General features: G+C 37.3%; 1 protein-coding gene across 1 annotated transcript; it reads right to left on the bottom strand.

Moving 5' to 3' along the window:
* Window positions 1-5,333: 5,333 nt before the first annotated feature.
* On the bottom strand, window positions 5,334-16,356 carry LOC120428200 (uncharacterized). Its single transcript, XM_039593179.2, has 3 exons — window positions 15,451-16,356; window positions 5,566-6,306; window positions 5,334-5,488 (listed from the first exon to the last, which is right to left on the bottom strand). The coding sequence occupies exons 1-3, from the start codon at window positions 15,864-15,866 to the stop codon at window positions 5,419-5,421; spliced, it is 1,227 nt and encodes a 408-aa protein (XP_039449113.1). The 5' UTR covers window positions 15,867-16,356; the 3' UTR covers window positions 5,334-5,418.
* Between the last annotated feature and the right edge of the window lie 6,544 nt (window positions 16,357-22,900).

The following is a 22,900-nucleotide window of genomic DNA, read 5'->3' as shown; positions in this document are numbered from 1 at the left end:
ATAAATCATTAAATTTATTAATGTCAAATTTCATCAAATTTTAATTGAAATAATTAAAGGCAAAGTACGTTTAGTTTCAGTTGAAAACACTTCATAGAAGCTATAATCGAATGTTAAATGTTCATAAGTTGACATATTTCCATCAGATACGGAAATAAACGCTTATCCTGTTTTGGAGCTAATTGCTGCAAAATCGGTGCAGGTTGGGAAATTTTGTAGAATTGCGTTGAAAACTTTCAATCAAAAACCGTTGCAATAATTTTAGCAAGAAAGTTTAAAAATAAAAGGTGGAAATAGAAACTCATCTTCCTGTATTGTTTATCGTTTCCAAGGACTGTTGAGCCGATTCTGAAATATTTGGATTTACAGACCTCGAACTGAAATTCCACAAATTTATAACTTTAAGATAAGGCCATTGAAAATTTTATTTCAAGTTTTTTCTCTCTCCCCTTCAAAAATGTCCCGAAAAGTCAGGGGGCAAAGTAATAAAAGCTGAAAATTAAAATTGTTTGTAAACTATTTAAAATACATTGTGTAAAGTTTATTATTGTAATAAGACTTTTAGCAAATTGTGAATTTTGGGACCACAGATCGAAAAAAGACGTAAAACATTAGGTTTTTTTTTTTCATAAATTCATTGATATTTTACAAATTTTCGGTATTACTGTCATAATGTATAAAGAATTTAGTAGTACTTTTTTTTTTGAAAATAGTTTGGCTCAAAATTTAAAACTAAGTTTTCTCCCGTTTCCCCTCTGGATTCGATTGCTTGGTTAACGGAAGTTACTAATTATCACAAGTTGGCCCTTAGATGGACCTATGGAATGTTAACATTAACCTTTAAGTTGAAACATAAATTGCCACTGATTTTTTGATTATAAAATTGTAAAATTATTTTTATTGAAAAATGCACTTTTTTTTGCATTTTAAATCGGACCATTAGTTAGCGAAATATCGGTGATCAAAAAACGAGTGGTGATTTGGTAAAAATTGAGAAAATCTCATTTTTGCCTTCCTCACTTTACTGAGGAAAGGCTATAAAATCACTCGACAAACGAACTTTTCAGTTAGACCTCCTAGACCTACCTTCATTTGTACATATCGACTCAAAATCACCAGCTGAGCAAATGTCTGTGTGTTTGGCTGTATGTAGACATGTGTACCAAATCAATGTAACTGGAATATCTCGTCACAGGCTCAACCGATTTTGGCCGGAATGGTTTTAATCGATCCGTCTTAACGTCCCCTAAGTTGCTATTTAAATTCATGCAGTTTTATCATGTATTTAAAAAGTTATGTTAACAAAACTGTTTCATATTAAATTAAAATTATGGTAAAAAAGGGTGGTTTTTTCATGAAACCCTCACATGTTATATATTTTTCGAAAGCATGTGAGAAGACCTTTCTTGTGGATTAGGAATTTTCAAGATCTGACTTACCTATCTAAAATTACAAGCAGTTTAAAAAATGGTCTGAATTTACATAACCTCAAATGGTCCCGTCTGATCGCCACGTAAAAAGCCTTGTAAAGGGATGCCATTTTCCTGAAAGGCGGTGTCTGTATAATCTTGACAAAAAGTCTGTAGGAAGTCTATTTTTTTTTACTCGTCACTTATTTTTTTTTAGGTGCTGCGATCACGTTAGGGGAGATCCATAAACCATGTGGACACTTTAGGGGATTGTAATTACTCTATAAATGAGAGGAAGGCACCAACCACCTAAAAGTGGATTAAGTAACGTTTTTTTTATCTTTGCATAGTCATATCTCAGCAACCGAAGACCGTAAAAACAAAAATCAGATTTTTTTTAATTTAAATACTGATACTTTTTTTCTAAAAAGGTACTTAAAAATTATTGTATCTTGAAAACGGTACATTTTATCAGTACTTTTTGATTGCAAAGTTATTTTTAAATCAAAAAATGAAATTTTTTTTTGTTAATTTTTTCAAGATTTGTGTAAATCGACGTCGTCGTGCTATCTTGTCGCACCCGCCATTTTGACGTTCCGAGAAAAACGCGTTTTAATGTTTGACCTTGAATATTCAAAAACGAGAGCACGCAATGTAAACAATAACAAACATGTTTTGTTTGGCTAACCATTCTGTGCATTGTCCCAAAGTTTGGTTGAAGTTGGTTGCTGGAATCCCGAGTTATAATTACAAATGTTTACGGTAGTCTAGCTTGTACGTGCGACAAACGCATCCTGACTTTCCTGGCCTGAAATCCCTATGGCCTTTTGTCGCACTTACATCAATTTTCATGGAGTGACAAGATAGCACGACAAGATTGAAACTACTTTCATATGTAAAGTGACAAAAATGCACGGAGTTTTTTCGGGTTTTGTTGAACATCTCAGGATTGAAATCGAATTTTGGGGATCTGTGAAGGTCAAAAGGTGAGGCATTGTGAGCTGCACAAAATTGCGTTCTTAACTCAATTTGGCCCAAAATGCACGTACGACAAGTTAGCACGATGGCGACGAAATTATTATTTAAACAAAAACATAACCTGGTCAAACAGTTTTGGCGTTGAAATTTTGTGAAAAGATTTTTTTAAATCAATTGTTATTGACAGTAAGTGAGTTTAAAAATAATCAAATTTGATTTTCCTTGTGTCATTATTTTTTGCTGTAGTCCTCATCCATACCTACAACTTTGCCGAATATCCAAACTCGATAAAAACTGATTTTTGTATGGACAGCTGCTTAATTTGTATGGAAAATGATATGGACAAACTAAGATGCAAATAGCTTCTTTGGGAATACGAAAGGCACCCAAAAAGTTTCAGAAAGATTGAAAAATGCAAAAAAAAAACGGATGGCTGAAATCTGTGAGAATTGCTCAATAACGATATATGTATTTTAAAACAAAATTCAAAATTCTTAGCTAATTTTCAAACTTGAAGCAATACGTAACACAAAATGCTTAAGGCTTGATGACAGTTATGCTACTATCTAAAAACTCAAAATATCCATGAAATAATTTTTAAAATTCTGAAATTTAACGTTTTTTCTCAATAATTATTACCAATGCTTTTTTTAAGTGTCAATTCTAAAGAAACAGTATTTGATTCAATTGAGTGATATATATCTCAGTAGAAAGTGAACAATCTTTAACCTGCCAAATATATGAGAGTAAATTGAAAATTAAAAATTAATGTTTTAAAACATAAGCTGTCTTTCTTTTCAATCGAGTGTTCTCTTTTTCCAATATTGTTTTTTCAATTCCTGTTTCAAAAGGGAATCGACAAAACAATAACTATAATTTGAATTGGCGTACATTAGTAAGAATTTATTTTGGAAATGTTTTTAAAGTTTAATGTCTGTTTTATTTCTGATAGTTTTTTTTATTATCAAGAGTCAAAAAAGTTTTCTAAATTTATAAACAATGTAAAAATGTTGGAAACTGTATCATTTAATAGTAGTTTATGCAACAAGTTGCAAAAAGCATTTATTTCAGTACGACGAGTGCTGAAAAAATCATGTTTTGCAACATTTTTTGCAATTCCAAAAAAAAGCTTTTTGAATGATATTTTATGTCAATCATCCATGTGTTAAGTAAACATGCCGTTCAAAACAAAAAAAAAATTATTGAAAAATGTTAGTTTTAGATACAAGTGTTGAAAAGTTCAACTTTTCAGCACCCATTTTAGTGCTGAAAAGTAGATGTTTTCAGCACTGGTATTGAAATGTATTAATTTTCCATTCTGTTATTTTTGGTAGGGAAAAGTAGACCGTTTCGTTTCTCCAGATGGACAGAAAAATTTGACAGTTTCACAGCGGAATTGCAAGAAGTTATTTTTAAACACAAAATTTAGAAATAATCAAAACACGATTTGACATCATTATTGTTAAGTGCCCTATTTAAGCATAAGTTTCGAAGAGAATGCTTTAATTACATTCAAATGATCAAAACCTTTCATTCAGGAGCTTAAGCTCATACAATCGCTTCGATCAATAACTTATCTGTTCAAATTGAATATTAAATTAAAGATTACTTTGCTATTCTGTCAATTAACCTTTTCAATTAGACTGGTTTGAATTGTCTCAATTGAATTCTGATTGGGATTTTTTTTTCACTTCTAAAAGTCACACTGCAATAAACCCCCAAACCCGTTCCACGTCTTGATTAACTGTTTGTGAGCTACTTTTTTTTCTTTTTTTCATACGGAACGTCTCGTCATGCAACGGTGAGTTATCGGAACCGCTCCAAAATTTGGCGTTTTTTTATTATTTTTTAGTTGGCGAGGGCGTCACCGGTAATGATGAAGAAGAGTGACGCATTTTTTGTTGTTGCTTCTCCTTTGCCATTTTTACACTTTTGATTAATTCGACCGATATATAGTTGGTGGCAAATTAATCATAGTTCTTGCTGATTCAATTTGCTTCAATTTAGTTTGAAGCACTGGTCTAAGGGGAGAGCAGTGAAATAAATACTTAAAGAGACATAAGTTCACATAAGTTCCTTGAGAAGACGTTTGCTCCGTGTAGGAAGCACAATGTATCTGTATTTGATTTCGAAATCTTACAGTTCTGTTGGTACGCTTCGTCACTATGCGTTTACTTCGCACTTAAACTGCAAACAAACTTTTTAGCGAGGGTATTAATAAGTTGAATAAACTCGAACACTGGCAAAGTGAAAAGATTCCTCATGCAACGAGAGTTATCGTGATTCATTTGGTCAATTTGTGATGAATGACCAAGGTGTCTTGAGGTGTCTTGAGGGTAGCTTTCGGGTTATCTGGATATAAACGAAACTATTGGCACTACGCCCCCCGGGGCATGGCCTTCCTCTAACGTGGGATTTCTGCTCCAGCGCCTCTGACGAGACAGGAGAAAACGGGACCGACGTTTTACTTCACCATCCGATAGAAGCTCAGTGGATAAGGCGAGAATCGAACCCGCGTCTCATAGCATCATCGGGATCGGCAGCCGAAGCCGCTACCCCTGCGTCCATATCCATCTGGATATGGACGCCTTAATTTACAGGGGTTATCTGTTTAAAGCTTTGTATAAGGGACATTTAGACAAATCAACCTGCAAACGCGTGGAAACAGCGGGAGCATCCATAAATCACGTGGACACTTTTTTGGGAATCCCCCCCCCCCTCGTGGACAATTGTCCATACCAAATAAACTTTTTTGTATGGATCGTGGACAATCGCCATACCACCACACCTCCCCCCCCCTCCCTTACTCCTAAAGTGTCCACGTGGTTTATGGATGGTCCTTGGTCCCCAGCTGTTCCTTTCTTTTTAGCTGGTATCATAAACATTACAATCAACCTTCCCTCTTGCTTCCCTCCACACATTTTCGAAGAAAAGCATATTATAAAATTTTATTTGTTTATTCCGGTTGTTTTATTTAATATATCACATTGTGCACACTTTCACTGGTTCTGTTAACAACTTTCGACACGCTCTACAAGTTATGGAACATGTTGTAAGGATACTGGTTCGTCGTCTGCGCATACAACTCTCCTCGAACGGTCCTGTTTTTGGGGAGGAAAAAGAAGGCAAATTTCAATCGTTAATAAAACAATTAAATTTGAACAAACAAACAACGCACGCTTTTCGATTCTCCGTGTAGCCCATCTTGTACCCAATCGGGTACGCTGCAAAGGGATCCCTCAGCAAATTACACTCCGATGGTTTGGATTCGGCAAGGAAGTCCACCGTAAACGCCAAATTGTAAAATATCGGACAAAGTCCATGTGACCCAAACGGCGGCTTCCCCGCCGCAGGCTGCTTAAAGCCACACTGTCCCATTCGCCAATCCTGGTGGCATTTGTTCATCAACTTGGTCCCTTTGTCGGTACTCGTGTGGATACACTGCACATTCTTGGCCGCATACCTAAAGTTGACATTCTTGAAGAATCGATCCTGGTCGAACCCTGGCCCCGCCATGTCGCACGTGTCAATCGCCTCGATCATACTGGACCCAATTTGATTGCCCGCGTCCAACACCAACTGGCCCCCGAAACTGAACCCAAACATGTACAAATTTTCAAACATCATGCCCTCGTACTGCATCGTCCTCATGAACTTGAGCAGAACCTCGCTGATATCGTTGAATCGTCGGAACAGATACGTGTACCCGTTGTTGGAAAAGATCGAATAGTCCATGCAGATGATGCAGCCTCCGCGGAACGTGTTCAGGTTCTTCTCCAGTTCCGTTATCCAGGGCGTTTCATAGCAGTTCTCGTGCCATCCGTGGACGATTATGGCGTACTTTTCACCCGGTGTGCACTGGGAGTCGGAAATCAAGGCAGTTTTCTGGTTGAGGGATGTCGTTTTGGTTAGCTGGCCGCTGCAAATTTGGAATACATTTGAAACTGCAGTATTTGTTCGATAATAGGTAAGTAGTTTAAACTCAATGAACTCTTCTGGATCCGAATATACTGGTGGAATTTTTCGATTCTCAATTGTATCCAAGGTATTGTAATCGGCGTCCAATATTGCAGCTGAATAAGGAAACCAACAAATAACAAGATTTGAATCATTCTACGCGCTGGTATACCAGTGCAATAATTTTGAAACTTGTTTTAATGGCAAAATAGATGTTGTAATTATATTCTATATTTACGGCTTCTAAAATGAACTTTTACAAAATTTTAAAGATTTATAAACTCCACACTTGACGCAAGCGAAGTATTAAACCAAAGAGTGTTAGTATTGATCAACTCGGATCTTCTTGCATCCTTCGACAAAGTTGTAGGAAATTAAATTTCCTAGAAGAATCTCACACTTGGGTAATTTTGGGCGGGATGTGCGCCATCTGCAGCCAAAATCCTGTAGCGATGTTTTCCCTCATACATTTTCGCGATTTTCCCCTTATAAACTTCAACGATAAAAAGCGACCCTTAAACCTTAACCGGTTTGACTCAAAAATGGCACTGTTACTGATTATTGCCTAAAGAATCGAGCCAAAATTGTCATTTTTTCTTGTCACCCTAATGACCACAGTTTAAGCCTGTGGTAAGGGTTTTCCCAAGATTGCCTAAGGTTTTGTATGACAAACTAAAGAATTAGCTAAATTATCAGAAATTCTAGCTATAACTCATCACACAGAACTCCTTTCACTTTGGAGTCTTGAAAAAAAATATTGTTTTGATAGAGATTTGATTCTAAAGTTTTTTTTGAAAATGTTCTATAAGCTATTGTGTTTCATATGTACATAAGACCCTTATAAACAACTCTAGAACTCTTCTTATCATTGTATTGTCAAAAATTAAACTTTGACAAGTTTTAGTTAAAAAAACGTCACTTAATCCATCTTTAGGTGATTGGTGCCTTCCTCACATTCATTAAGTCATGTTTAACAAATCAACTTTATTACTCATTTCTTTTGATAGAGTTCGCAGACCCTCAATATTTCTGGCTCATCGACAAGGTCTGATAAAAAACCTATTCAACGATAGTTCGCATGGAAGATTCAGACAATATTTCTATCACAATATCTGAAATTCGGCCTCCAAAAAGTGTATAAATAACACTTAAGTACTAATAACCTTTGATAGGGTTGTCAGATCTCCGATGTTTTAGGCTCATTTGAAAGGTCTTTCGATTATCTAACTAACGACAGGTCTCATGATGAACCCGGACATCCTTTTTATTGAAATATCTGAGATCCGTCCCCCAAAAAGTGTATAAATAACACTTAAGTGCTAATAACTCTTGATAGGGTTGTCAGATCTTCAATGTTCTGGGCTCATTGGAAAGGTCTTTTAATACCTTTCTGAAAATGTATAACATGATAGGTTTTCTTGCAAAAACCACCCTTTTTACAATCTTCCGGACATACGCAAAAATCGTTTTTTTAGCATAACTTTTGAAGTACTTAACTAAACTTGCTGATATTAAATAGAGACCTATGCTGCCCCTGATCGCATAAATGTCCCATATGCATTTTCATCGATTTCGAGTTTTTGATGCAGTTTGGTTCAAAATCGTGTGCTCTTTCAAAAGAGCCTATAACATTCAGTACTTTGTTCTAGAAATCAGGAGGAAATCCAGTTTTTTCGCGAAAACTTAACACGTAGCCTTATGCATGGGACAAACTTTAAATGCGTTTTTCTCAGCTTGCTGTTTTTGCATATGGGACATTTAGGCGAACACGGGCAGTATGGGACCCCAAGACGAATCGAATGAGACTAATACGGTTAAAATCCGTTCATCCAGTCCGGAGATAATCGAGTGACATTTTTTTGTCCACCCTCCTACACACATCCACAAAGACATTTGCTCAGAACATGATTCTGAGTCGATATGTATACGTGAAGGTACGAGGTCAAATTAATAAGTTCATTTTTCGAGTGATTTTATAGTCTTTCCTCAGTAAGGTGAGGAAGGCAAAAAACTGTTTTTCGAGGGTTTTGCCTTCCTCATGTTACTGAGGAAAGGCTATAAAATCACTCGAAAATTGAACTTCTCAATTAGACCTCCTAGACCCACCTTCATGTATACCTATCGACTCAGAATCAAATTCTGTGTGTGTGGTGGGATGTTGATCAAAAAATTGTCACTCGATTATCTCGACATTGGCTGAACCGATTTTGTCCGTTTTGGCATCATTCGAACCGTCTTGGGGTCCCATAAGTCGCTATTGAAAATTAAGCTAAGTTAAGTACTTCAAAAGTTATGCTAAAAAAACGATTTTAACAAAAGTCCGGAAGATTGTAAAAAGGGTGGTTTTTATAAGAAAACCCGTCATGCTATAAATTTTCAGAAAGGTATTAAAAGACCTTTTCAACGCGTCCAAGACATTGAAGATCTGACAACTGTATCAAAAGTTATAAGCTCTTAAGTGTTATTTATACGCTTTTTGGAGGCCGGATCTCAGATATGTTGATAAAAACGTTGTCCGGATCTCTCATGCGACCTATTGTTGGATAGGTTTTCAAAAGAGCTTTCCAATGCGTCCAAAACATTGAAGATATGACGATTGTTATCCGAGCATTCGTTGGTGAAGGTTGTCTGAATCAACATGACTCGTCACGTCCCGGCGCAAAACGCCGGCAATATCGCCCTACCTGCGGCTCAAGCAGGCAAAAAAGTGGGAATTTCCAAAAGGAAGGTTGAGGCCTCAACTGATGGCCAAAAACCGGGAATTTCCAAGAGGAAGGTGCTTTTGGAAGTGACATCGAACAGCAAAAAGACGAAAAAGAGCGACGGTACTGTACCGATGGATGAGGAGGAGGAGAACTCTTCATCGCACGAGGAGCAGCTTTTGAAGAACAACAAGTTCGCTGGGCTGCCTGACGAGGATCAGGTAGCGGAAGCAAAGGAGAATGAAGTGAAACAGCGAAAGGAGAAACTGCCTCCTTTTTATGTGAGGCAATCAGCAGCAACGATCGACTTTCGAGCGGGGCTGGTTGAACTCATCAAGTCTGGGAAATTCCAAGGCAACATTCGTCTGTGTCAGGACGGATTTAAGGTGCTGGTGCAATCCAGGCAGCACTATCAACTGGTCAAGGATTACTTGACCGAAAACGAGGCGGAGTACTTTACCCATGATGTCGTCATGGATAAGCCGTACAAAATCGTCGTCAGAGGTCTGTACGACATGCCAGTGGAGGAATTAGCTGCCGAGCTAAAAGTTTTGAAACTGGATGTGTTGGCCGTGCACAAAATGAGCCGACGCAACAAAGACATCAAGTACCGTGACCAGCTCTACCTGCTGCATTTGGCTAAGGGATCGACGACGCTTCCTGAGCTGAAGGCAATCCGAGCGGTTTTCAACATTATCGTGTCGTGGGAGCGATACCGACCAGTGCATCGTGACGTCACACAATGCTTCAACTGCCTGGGCTTCGGGCACGGAGGTAAGAACTGCCACCTGAAGCGTCGTTGCGCCAAATGTGGTGCAGATGCGCACATCACATCCCAGTGCATCCAAGATTCGCTGGTGAAGTGCCTCAACTGCAACGGTGAGCACTCGTCAACCGACCGAAAGTGCCCCAAGAGAGCTGAGTTCGTGAAAATTCGGCAGCAAGCATCGACGAAGAATCAGCCTCAGCGTCGTAGAACTCCTCCAGCCCTGGTGGAGCAAAATTTTCCACCTCTTCAACCGCGACGCCAGGTCCCGAACTTGGCACCGTTACCGTTGGATCCCAGGAAGAGAGCTGAGATGAATCATCCACGGCCGGGTTCCAGCCAGGAGCCGAGACCGCCACCACCGGGCTTCAGCCAGGAGCCAAGACCAACCCAAGAACCAGCAGTTGAGGAAAATGGTAATGATCTTTACACCTCAACCGAACTCCTCAATATTTTCAAACAGATGTCCGCTGCACTGCGTGGATGCAAAACCAAGACCCAGCAGATTGAAGTGCTGACCTCGTTCGTCATCCAGTATGGATCGTAGGTCCCTCAAGCTGCTGAATTGGAACGCTTGCTCCATTAGGAGGAAGAACTTAGAGCTGGTGGATTTTCTTCGCGAGAAGGAGATCGACGTAGCTGCCATCACGGAAACTCATCTGAAGCCCGGTGAAAAAGTTTATCTACAAAACTACAAGATCGCGACGCAGCTCGATAGGACCACCTCTGGAGGAGGAGGTGTGCTTGTCGCTGTTCATCGTGATCTCAAGCCACGCCGGCTGCCACACTTTAAGCTGGACATCATCGAGGCCGTTGGAGTGGAAATTCCCACTTCGGTTGGCCCAGTACTCTTCATTGCTGCATACTGTCCACGTCAGGTGAATTCCAGAGATGGTTCAGCAGCAAAACTGAAGAGCGATATCCAGAAGCTGACACGGCGGAGCGCAAAGTACATCATCGCTGGTGACCTCAACGCGAAGCATGAAGTTTGGGGCAACAGCAGGAGGAATCGGAACGGAGTGATTCTGCACAACGATCTGCAAAACGGATACTACAACGTTGTGAGTCCGGATCGTCCAACGAGGGTGGCTCGGTCTGGGAATCACTCAATCATCGACTTCTTCATTACCAATATGGCTGAGAACGTGGCTCATCCTGAGGTGTTTGAAGAGTTGAGTTCTGATCACTACCCGGTGGTTGTGGAGGTTGGAGCTTCCGTTACTCCGCAGCGCCAACCAACCCGGAAAGATTACCACAACGTTGACTGGCAGCAGTTTCAGCAAGTGGTCGACAGCAACATCGACTATGATCAACACCCGGAAACTTCTGCCGATATTGATCGTTCGCTGGAGGTGATCCAGCAGGCTATCAACCAAGCAGAGGCTGCCAACGTTCGGGAGGTTCCTGTTAATTTTAAGGTAACTGATATTGACGTAGATACTAAACATTTGATTAGACTTAGGAATGTTTATAGGAGACAATATCAACGGACTGGGGACTATGACAAAAAGATTTCAGTGAACAATTTGAACAAAATCATACAAGACCGACTTGACAATATCAGAAATCAAGAATTTTCAAAACATGTAAGCCAGCTGGGGAATTATTCAAAACCATTTTGGAGACTTTCAAAAGTTCTTAAAAACAAACCAAAGCCGATTCCTCCTCTTATTGTTGAGGATTCTCGTTTGATTACATCCGAGGAAAAGGCAAATGCACTTGGGCTTCATTTTGTTAGTTCACATAATCTTGGCGCTTCCATGACCAGCCGTAAAGAAACATCAGTTGCCAATAGTATTTCAACAATCAATGACTCTACCTTTGAATTTCCTGCAGATTCCCATGTTTCTGGTGAGGAAGTCAAAGTTGCAGTTAAACAAATGAAAAATATGAAAGCTCCAGGCTTTGATAACATTTTTAATCTAGTGTTGAAAAAACAGAGTGATCAGTTCTTTCAACATCTAGCCAATATTTTCAATAAATGTTTGCAACTTGGTTACTTCCCCACCAATTGGAAGCTGGGCAAAGTCATACCAATTTTGAAGCCTCAAAAAGATCCAACATCGCCTACAAGTTATCGTCCCATAAGTCTTTTGAGTAGTCTGTCCAAACTCTTTGAGAAGGTCATCTATTCAAGGCTTTTGGATTTTACCAACGATAATAATATAATTTTGAATGAGCAGTTTGGCTTCCGAAAGGGGCATAATACTGCTCATCAGCTTACGAGAGTAACTAAAATCATCAAGCAGAACAAGCTTGAGTCTAAATCAACTGCTATGGCTTTGTTGGATGTTGAGAAGGCTTTTGACAATGTTTGGCATGATGGTTTGATACATAAACTGTATTTATACGGTTTTCCAATGTATCTTATCAAAATTATCCAGCACTATCTTTCGGAGAGATCGTTCAAGGTTTTTCTGAATGGGATTGCTTCTGGATTATTTAACATTGATGCTGGGGTTCCCCAAGGAAGTATTCTTGGCCCACTTCTGTACAATATTTTTACATCTGATTTGCCTACTCTTCCTGGTAATGGTGTGTTGTCACTTTTTGCTGATGACACTGCCGTTATTTATAAGGGTAAAATAACCAGATATTTAGTTGGCCGCCTTCAGAAGGGTCTTGACGTTCTTTCCGAATACTTTGGCGACTGGAAAATTCGCATAAATGCAGCCAAAACTCAAACCATCATTTTTCCACTTTCCAAATCGGCCAGATTTGCCCCAAAGGATGATGTTTTGATTAAAATGAATGATGTTTCGATACCCTGGTCAAAGGAAGTTGTCTATTTAGGTCTCATACTTGACTCGAAACTTTTGTTTCGGCAGCATGTAGACAAAATATTGAACAAGTGCAGCATTCTCATCAGGTGTTTGTATCCTTTAATTAACAGAAAATCAAAGCTTTCTTTGAAAAATAAGTTAGCAGTTTACAAACAAATAATTTACCCCGTTATTGAGTATGCAGTACCTGTTTGGGAGTGTTGCGCTAAAACTCATAAATTGAAGCTCCAGCGAGTCCAAAACAAGGTACTCAAAATGGTTTTGAATGTTCCTGGCTGGACAAGATCAAGTGAGGTTCATGAATTAGCAGAAGTAAAAATTTTGGATCAGAAAATTCAAGAAAAATGTTTGAAATTCAGGGAAAAATGTGCTATATCTGAATACCCCTTGATTCAAGGATTGGTTTAGTTTATGGTAAGATTAAGTTAGTTTTAGGTTAGGTTATGTTTTCTTATTTTTTTTCCTCATTGTACCTAGTGTTACAAAAATGATAAATCATATACTTTTAAAGTTAAGAAAATGAACAGTGTTTAAATCACGAAAAGCAAACTAAAGCTGAAGAGCCACAGCTGACCACTTATTATGTAAACCAAATGTAATTATTATAAGAAAGATTCAATAAAGTATATTTAATTCAAAAAAAAAAAAAATTGAAGATATGACAACCCTATCAAAAGTTAAAAGCACTAAAGTGTTAATTACGCAATTTTGCATTTTGGATAGCACCCGTTAAATGTGAGGAAGGCGCCAACCACCTAAGGGTGGATTAAGTAACGTTTTTCATATAAAATGTCCAAACACTGGTTTTCAATGATGAGAGCTTTGGCGTTTTTGACAAAGTCTGTGGAAATCAACAGCCGAAGAAGCTCGATCTTTAAACTGTCAAAAGTTAGCTTTTCCAACGCCAACTGTGATGAGATTTATGATGCACAAATGTAGAACAATGTTGCAAAAAATGTCAAATCCAAAAACAATTTTTTGCTCTATTCAATTAAACAACATCTTGAACTACCATGATTGCTAATGTCTGATTTTGAAGTTTAAAAAGTTCTGAAGATTCGACCTCTGGAATAGAATTTCGCTTTCATTTTCATTTATTAGGTTGCTTTAACAATTACTTTGGCGCAGTTGTTATCCTGAGCTGAGATATGGACTACCTTTCAACAGCTGATTTGTTCGTAATGGGGTGAGAGTTTACTAATACTAAGAAGAACGAATTAGACAGAGAAGAAAAGATAACCTTCGAAATAGCTAATAGATGTGGGATAGTTAGAGGAAAGGAGGCGTTACTTATTCTATACTTATTTTCTTTCCCAAGTGGCGATATCTCCACAACTATCGATCCGATGTACAATTTCCAAAAATGAAACCTTTGAAAAAATCTGATCCTTCTGCTAAAAATATTATCAAAATTTTAACTTCTTGAAATGGAGCTTACATTTGAAATATAGCCTTCTTAATTGTTATACATTTTCTCAACGAATTTAAAAGCTTGAAGATCTGGCAACTCTGTCTCCAGTCATGAGCTCGAAGGTATTTACCCACTGAGAATTTTGGCTAGAGCCTCGAGTTGCTCTGGCTCGAGATCGAGCCTGAATCGAGTCGAGGCTTGAGCCAAAATTCTCAGTGGGTATGTACTTGTTTTAACCTTTCTGGCCTGATGGGTTTGACCCAAAAATCAAAATTTCAAAAACAAGCCTATCATTTTCGTATGGTAAATTCAGGCCTGAAAGGGTTAAGGTATGGTTCATGCGCACTTGTTTTCCAATGGGTTGGGCGTTGCAAATATTTTTCAAAGTTTTGTAGTCCAACTCTCTTTAATAATGACTCTATAAATCATATCCCAAATGACCGAGCATATTTTCCTTATGGGTTCATTCTCCAAAAAGTTCAAAAAAAATTGTTGATATCGAGAATCGAACCCACATGCCAAAATTTATTTTGAAATGTTTTTCGATTTAAAACACCAACATATTTATCAACCAAATACCAAATCATCAGATGATTTCTAAACAAAATTATGATTAGTACCAATAAAAGCCAAACCGGTACACATTAAGGGGCTATTGAGCGTCGATGCCTAAGGAAATGAGCAATTTTCAAAACAAAAGTTACTAAATTAAATCGCTACAGGGATAGAAATCTTGTTAGCGAATTCGTAAAACCAATGTTGTCGAATTATGTGTTGTTTTCGTAAAATATGTAATTCAAAACAATGTTATCGATTTTGAAAAAAAAATTGAAATCAAGAAAACTGTTTATGATTCCGAAAACACATGCAAATGAACTGAGATATTTTCTGGTGATTTTAACAACAACGTTACAAATTCCGCTTACAGGATTTCTATCCGTGTAACAATTATTGAGGACAAACTCAATTTATTTTACAACCTTTGGCGAAATTTCACAAAATATTCTTTGTAATTAATAATGAAAATAAAATTAACTATCAGCAAAACTTCATAAGTGTGCTATCAATGTTTCCATACAATCTTCAACACGACGACCCCTTAAAATCAACCAATTTGACTTATCTACAAATCCATCCGGTTGACATTCGCGCCGGAAATGTACCCAACCCCAAAATCTTTCCTACCGAACAAGCAACCGTATCGTGTCGTAAAGATACGACCACCTGCACCCCAGCTCTTTCATCACTAAATCCAATCCCCGCAGATCACTACAAAACAGTCGTGCCCAGGTCATGGTATTGTGAAGGTTACTTAATACCGGCCCCTCAACAACGGCTCAAGCTTAAGATGTGCTCAGCCTCCACGCCACTTGACTCACGCTCAACCAAGGCGTCGCTAAATTAAGCCACACGCGCTTAAGTAATCACAACTATTTCTTTTTACCCGTGATAGAACCGAAACACGACGTTCTGCTCGTATATCTCGCGCCGGTTCATGATCAACCGGTGCTGTCCAACGCCGGCCTCGGCCAGATCACTTTCACTTAGCACCATTTCGGGATATTCTGCCGACTCTGACTCCTCCGCACTCTGTTTGCTGCTGCCAGAAGTGGTCCCATTTTGGGACTCTGCAAAGCTCTGCAGCTGGTCGTCATTGCCCGGGAGGGCGGACTTGGACTGCGACGTGGGTCCGCCGAGGGTCGTCAACTCACGCAGCTGCCGTAGACGGTGATGCCGCCACAGGACCCGATTGTCGATGCGTGTCTTGAACAGTTCCGAAACGCGACGACCGGAAATGGCGCAGGACTCCAGCGCCAACAGGAGCACGCAGAACCCGATGATCGTGGCCGATCGTGACATCTTTGACGAGCGCGCGAACGTCGACTGCGCGAAACCCTACCCCCAATTAACGGAAAAGGTATCGAATGTGACCCAAAATGCTCGTCGCGATCGTGGTGGTGGTGGTGGTACTAAACCATGGTTGGTTGTCAACGGTTTGTTGGTCTGCAGAACCACCAGCAGCTGCTGCAGCGTAGAAGCCTACCAAAAAACCCCCTTCGAATTTTTAAACAAAACCCGAAATATCAGCCAGTCGAAGCCTTGACTAACTCATCTACTGGGGATTCCGACGGGGGGGTTGGTAGGTTGGACGAACCCCATCGATCAACAAGTGAAACAGACAAAAAATATGCCATTGACAATGGCAACTCTTAATTCAAGATCGTCGCACACTTCTTCAGTGGGTCATTAGCATAACCGAGTACAACGCTTGTTCTGAACCTTCTCAAAAGGTAACAGCACGCAAAAAAGTACCGGTTTCTTGTTTTTATCACCTGTCACGAAAATGTTATTGTGAACATCCGTTTCGGCGGAGTAAGGCGGGTAATCTCCGACCGTCGTGTACCTGCTCAATGATATCGCTGCACAAGTGTACCAGACTCAAGGAAGTTGAAGAACTGCCGGTTTGAAGGGCAAGACAGTAGAGCCTTATAGTTACATGTGAATTCGTCGTGATCGTGCTAGCTTGTCGCAAGTACTTTTTTGGATTAATAGAGATTGAAATTTAAGATACATAGTTAACAAGAGCTCCCTGCACTGCCGCTCAAATCAAGTCCGTCCCATATGTAATTTTGTCAATTTTGAGTTAATGATGCAGTTTGGTCCAAAATCATGTGAACTATCAAAAAAATCAATAAAATTTGGTGGTTTATTCCAGAAAACCGTTGCAAATTTAACTTTTTTCTGAAATTCTAACACGTAGCCTTATGGGCGGGACAAATTTGTTTTGCGTTTTTCTCGGCTTGCTGTTTTGACATATGGGACGGACTAGATTAGAGCGGCAGTGCATCATTTCCACACTTTACACACAATTCTGTACTAAAAAAGTTGAAGTCAGATGTGTCATACTCAATTCCTTTATTGTTTACATTTGTGTAGAGTATCTACAGAAACAAATTCCTATCAAGGTTTATTATAATGCCAAATAATGTTCAGTGTTCAAATGCAATTTATTCGAAACTGCATACTTTATGTGACAAGAAAGCACAATTTCGACGAATTGATGTTTTAATTAGCACGTGGTTTTGGGCGGGGAGTGGTCGTTTATTACCTGGTGGTATTTTTATTTACCCAGAAATCTTTAAACAGGTAATCATAAAGTAAATATTATGACTTCGATTTATGTGTTATTTTCTCCACTCTCTTTTTACTTTACAATCCTGTTAAACGGCCTTTACTAATTCATAAAGCACCATACCAGTATGTCCGTCAAACTCAGTCGACTCTGGACAACAAAAAGCTAATAAATTTTAAATTTCAATTTTATTTGATAGATTTAGATTCACCGCAGAAACTTACACGTAATGCAAGGGAATGGTTGAATGAAGGGAAGGCAGTTGTTGCCAATCATAATTTAAATACTGTAAAATTGATGTATAATTATTTTGTTTCACTTAATAGTGAATCACCAGCTATTGAAGGGAAATTGAGTTTAAAGTGGACTTTAATTTGGAAAAATTGTAGTGAAAGCTTCCTCGAAATGAAAGATCGTGCAAAAATGTTTGGTTTCGTAAATGATTTGTTACCTAACAAAGAAAAATTATTAAGTTACAATATTGGAAATTTAACGTCAGCTGTATGTGACAAATGTGGTGGAATTGATTCTAATTCACACAGAATAAAAGAGTGCCCAAGAGCAAAGGAAGTGTGGGAATGGAGTAGTCGTATTGTCCAAAATCGCTATAAAATGAATGTAGTTGATTTAGAGGATATTCTTCAATTAGATCTCGATGAGAAAAGCGAATCAGAAAAGGCAGCTTTATGGCTTGCAGTAAAAACAATCAGTTACAATTTGAGAGTATCAGAACCGTCATTATTTGTTTTGAAAAAGGAAATAAGAGAGCATAGATGGAATGAGCGAAAAAACATAAGGATTATTTTTGGAAATAGTTTGAACATTTGTTAAGAGCAGGTTATGATAGTTTGTAACACGAACAATGGGTAAATAAACTATTTTTAAAAACCGAAAAAAAAAAATCCTAATGTTAAAAATTTACAAGCAAAAAGTATTACGTAATGCTAAATTATTGCAGTTATATGTTAGTACCCAAAAATTCAACAAATAAAAGAATATATTTTTTCCTATATTCAAAACTGTTCTCCTACATATTGCGTGCAATTTTTGGGTTATATGCAAAAGCGACTAACCGCCCTAATTTTCCAAACAAACTTTGGAGTATAAACCATCCGGTAAAATTCAAAATGCACGTGATTCTGGGGTCCCCAAACTTTATGCTTCCCCTCGAGTTGAGCAGTCATTTTTATCATTTTTTTGTTAACCGAAGGCCTTTCAAAATTTTACTGCGGATAATCGAATCACATTTTTTTTCGTTGTCTTATTTTTGATTGTCGAGTAGGGTGAAAATAAAAAAACGACGTCAGGGATGCCCCCTGAATCAATTCCTCAGCCAAAAACAAAAAAACATGTTTTTTTTTTAATTTAAACCAAGACTAACATTTCAAAAGGGTCAAACATTCAACATTACGCCCTTTTAAATTGTTAGTCTTGGTTTAAAAGTTTTGGAAATATTTTTTTCGAAAAGGTCGGAAAATTTCACGAATGTTTCACATTTTAACATTGAAAATCGGACCATTAGTTGCTGATATATAGACATTAGAAAATGGTGGGTTGTTTGGGTGAGACTTAGAAAACATCAATTTTCCTGTTTTTAAACCTTTGCATGGCCATATCTCAGCAACTAAGGGTCGTATCAACAAAGTTCAAAATAGCAAAATTTAGAGAATTTTCTCAGCTTTTCAAAAATATTTTTTTCAAAAGTGGGTAAACATGTGCACTAATTTAAAAAAATGAAAAACTGCGACTATTTTTAAAAAAGTCACCTGAAAATGGATTTAACTTGAAAACGGTGCACTTTATCAAAATTTCACCAAAGTACTTTTTGATTGAAAATTTAATTTTACATCAAAAAATGAAGTTGAAACATTTTTGCGACCAATATTTTGATTTTTTTTAAATCAGTATTGATTCAAAAAATCATAACTCGCTCAAAGATTTTTTGCACAACCTGGAAATTTCTGAAAAGATGGCATTTGATGTCTTCTAAAACATATCAAAAAATAAAAATAGTGTTTTTTTGCAAATCAAGTTTTAGTGACAAAAAGTTAAATAAAAAATCACCAATTTTTTTTACCGTGTATCATTTTTTTTCCAGTGTAGTCCGTATCCATACCTACAACTTTGCTGAAGACACCAAATCGATCAAAAATTCCTTCAAAAGATACAGATTTTTTAATTTTCACATATCATTTTTGTATGGACAGCTGCCAAATTTGTATGGAAAATTATATGGACAAACTAATGATGCAAAATGGCTTCTTTGGGCATACCGAAGGCACCAAAAATGACTCAGCTGGATTAAAAAATACAAATGTTAAAATTGAAGAAAAACTACCGACTCCGTAGAGAATTGCTTAACAATGAAATGATTTACAATGTTTTCAATCTGAGATGGCGGTGATGAAATATTGAGAAAATGCATTTGGTAATCAACCATTCAAGTTTTACTAAAATTAAGACCCCATTTTAGTAAAACTTGAATGGTTGATTACCAAATGCCAATTTAATCATAAAAAAGGTAGAAAACAAAAAAATGTTAATTTTTTTCGTGATTCGATTAATTGAAGTCCCATACAAACCTCAGCCTAATCGAACTTTCGATAATGGAGGCTTCAGGTAATCAAGGCTAGACTATAGTTGGACCTTCGCAAAATGTTGACATGTTAATTTTTTAATTGCTAATTGTAGGAAATTCTGGCATGTTTTTTGTCGTTGTGCGTTTAAATTAAGCTAGGGCTTCAGGACCCTCAAAAATTGATAATATAAAGCAATCAAACGATAGCCATTATAAATGGGTGTAGTTTATGAATAACCCCAACTACTTTATTATACTATCCACTACCTTTCTTTACAAGAAACTGATTCATGTAACGATATTTTAGTGATAAATAACTGAGCTTCTTCAACTCCTGAGTAAAATTTAAAAAATAACTTCAAGCGGACTGCATTTCAAAATTCCTGCACAAACTATTTTAGAGTCGCGAGTTTTGAAAGACAAATTTCATTTAAAAAAAATCGGTCCTGCTAACCAGGCGTTATCCAACTTCGAGAAAACAAGCACTGGTTTCACATGTAAAATCCCATAAATTATTGAATTGGCTTTTGGCCCTCTTCGCAACTTGGGAGACTAGCTATGTATAGCACCAAGATTATGTGTCTTGTTATGATCGAAAATAAATGCAGTTGTATAAATGAAATAGGTTTTCTACACAGTGAGAAAAAATTATTATATTACATCCGTGAATTATGATGTTGTGTGTTATTTTACATCAGGAACTGGTGAATTGTTCATTGGTTTCTGTTGAATTTTACAATTTTACAGAATATTCATTTTTTTACTGTGTTACGTTTGTGTTATGGAAAATCAGTTAAGTGGTCAATAAACATTCTTATTGCTTATTTTACGCCTGTTTACAAAGCATTCGAAAGATTAAATGAAAGTATCAAGTAGAATTAGAGCAATTGTTATCAGTGCATGTCAATTACTATTGATAAACACATGTCAGAGTAATTGCAGCTATGATTGAGATAATTATTTTGAACACCGATATTCATAACATTTTTAGTCCATTAATATTTAAAGTACATTAATGAAATTTTCTTCAATTCAGAAATTCATAGAAGTTCATAGTAGAAAAAAATGCAGTTGCCAACCCATGTGTCGCACCATATCTCTGTTTGAGCTTCCAATAATGATAGTAACGAGCTGATGGGTTTTCAATGAGTGTTATCTGCAAATAAATACGCGATTTGAAGAGAGTTCAGCATTTCGACAGTATTCGGGGCGAGCTGTCCGAACCGGTACCATCACTAGACTCCATACACACATATTGGTGGAAGGCAATCAAGATTTGGCGGTGTGGTGTTCAAATTAGGGTGACCATTCATATTTGTTATGGTGTGTCGTTTTGTTGTACTGTTAATAGAATTCCATGTATGCTATTGTTTCAATTTATAAATAAAATAAACGATAAATAAATAAAAAAGTTCTACAGGTCCCTAACGCTAGCCCTAACGTAAATTTTGAAATCACAGCAAATCGCATTTTAATATTTTCGGAATTTCCATTCACCCTAACCCTTCATCCACCTGTGCCGAGCACAGCAGAGAATCAAAAAACGGGAGAAAGAGCGTAAAACTGGATTCCTGCAATGGTGTGTGTAGCATAAAACATAAACCCCAATCAAGAGCATCGCGGTACTTGGGGGGTAACGGGGGTTTAATGAACAATCTTTGGATTCCTGGGATACAGAGAATGTAATATTTTTTTCGATTATTTTAATATTTTTGAGATATTTTGATAACATTTAGATGTTTCAGATTTCAAATTCAAATTGTCGCAAAATATTTTTTTTTACTAAAACAGCTTTCGTTTGTTTTATTTTAGGCTAGTACAAAGTTTTTGTCACCTCCATTGGAAATGCAAGTGCAGTCAGCTGAAATCAATTCAGAATGTATTCCCCTGCGTTTGAAATCATTTTCAATTTTTAATTTTCGATGTTCAGTACCGCAAAAACAATTTTTTCGCTGTTTTTTTTTTGTTTTCGTCAAATCATTTTTTTTATTGTGCTCAGAAAAGAAAGCTTCATCGTTGATTGTATTAAAATCAGCAATCTAAACTTATTGTTAAGACAAAATTGCTCATAGTTTTACAGTACATGTTGTTAAAATTGATTTATTACTCCTCTTGATTTATAAAAGAAATACAAAGGGTTTAACCAAACACCCTAAATTTATTCATCAGATAAGTTTTTCTCTATAAATCAGTTTTATTCACAATCCGCAACGCTTGTTTAGAGCGTTTCCCTGACCTCATACCTTCCCAAAAACCGTCCAACTCCAACCGAAACTTACTTGGGGACACCGTGGAGATTTTCCCTTGTCCCCATAAAAAAGTGGAGCATCAACACTTCCCGTCTTCCAAATCCTTTTCCTTGTCTTTGGTGCGTGGTGAAGAGTGGCCGGCAATGGACGGCTGTCATGGTGATGAAAATCTGGTGCAGTTGGAGTTGGTTCTATTCCCAATTATCAATTTCTAGGCAAATTGGGCAATCATCACATCACATGGTGAAATCCAGTCTGCAATCCGCTAAAATCACCGTCTCCTAGTGGAGCAACATTTTTATGATTTTAATTTATTTTATAGATTATTAATTTTGACTTGTATATTGTTGTCAGATGCTTCAATGTCATTCTTTATCTTAGAGGAAAATTTTCGAGTCGTATGTACCCTTTAAGAGTCTCTTTAAAAATTTATGTTAAAATCTATATATTATTTTTTAACTCTTAAATTAGACTTTATAACAGTAAAAATGTATCATTATGTCGGATTTTTTAAACTTCGGTATCGGTACTTTAATTGATTTTTTATCTGATCAGGTTGATAAACGATTACGATAAATTGAATTCTTGCTAAGTATGAGTTCTTCGATAGCATATTTTGAGCATGTTCACACTTCATACTAACATAAAGTGGGCAAGCCACATCTAGAGCCAAACTCATAAAACAGAGTGCAACATTTTGAGATTTTTAGGAAACAAAAGAACAACCCAATCTTACTAAAGATAGGATAGTTAACAGTTATCCATTTATATTATCAAAATTTGAAAACAAATTAACCTAGGGTAACTCTCTATCAACTCACACGAAATCGGGAAAAGTTGCCCCGACCCTTCTTCGATTTGCGTAAAACTTTGTCCTAAGGGGTAACTTTTGTCCCTGATCACGAATCCGAGGTCCGTTTTTTTTATATCTCGT

This window comes from Culex pipiens, chromosome 2 (genome assembly GCF_016801865.2).
Source record: "Culex pipiens pallens isolate TS chromosome 2, TS_CPP_V2, whole genome shotgun sequence".
In the NCBI taxonomy this organism is placed as follows: Eukaryota; Metazoa; Arthropoda; class Insecta; order Diptera; family Culicidae; genus Culex; species Culex pipiens.
Note: the sequence above shows the minus strand (reverse complement) of the source record. Positions and strands in the feature narration are given on the sequence as shown.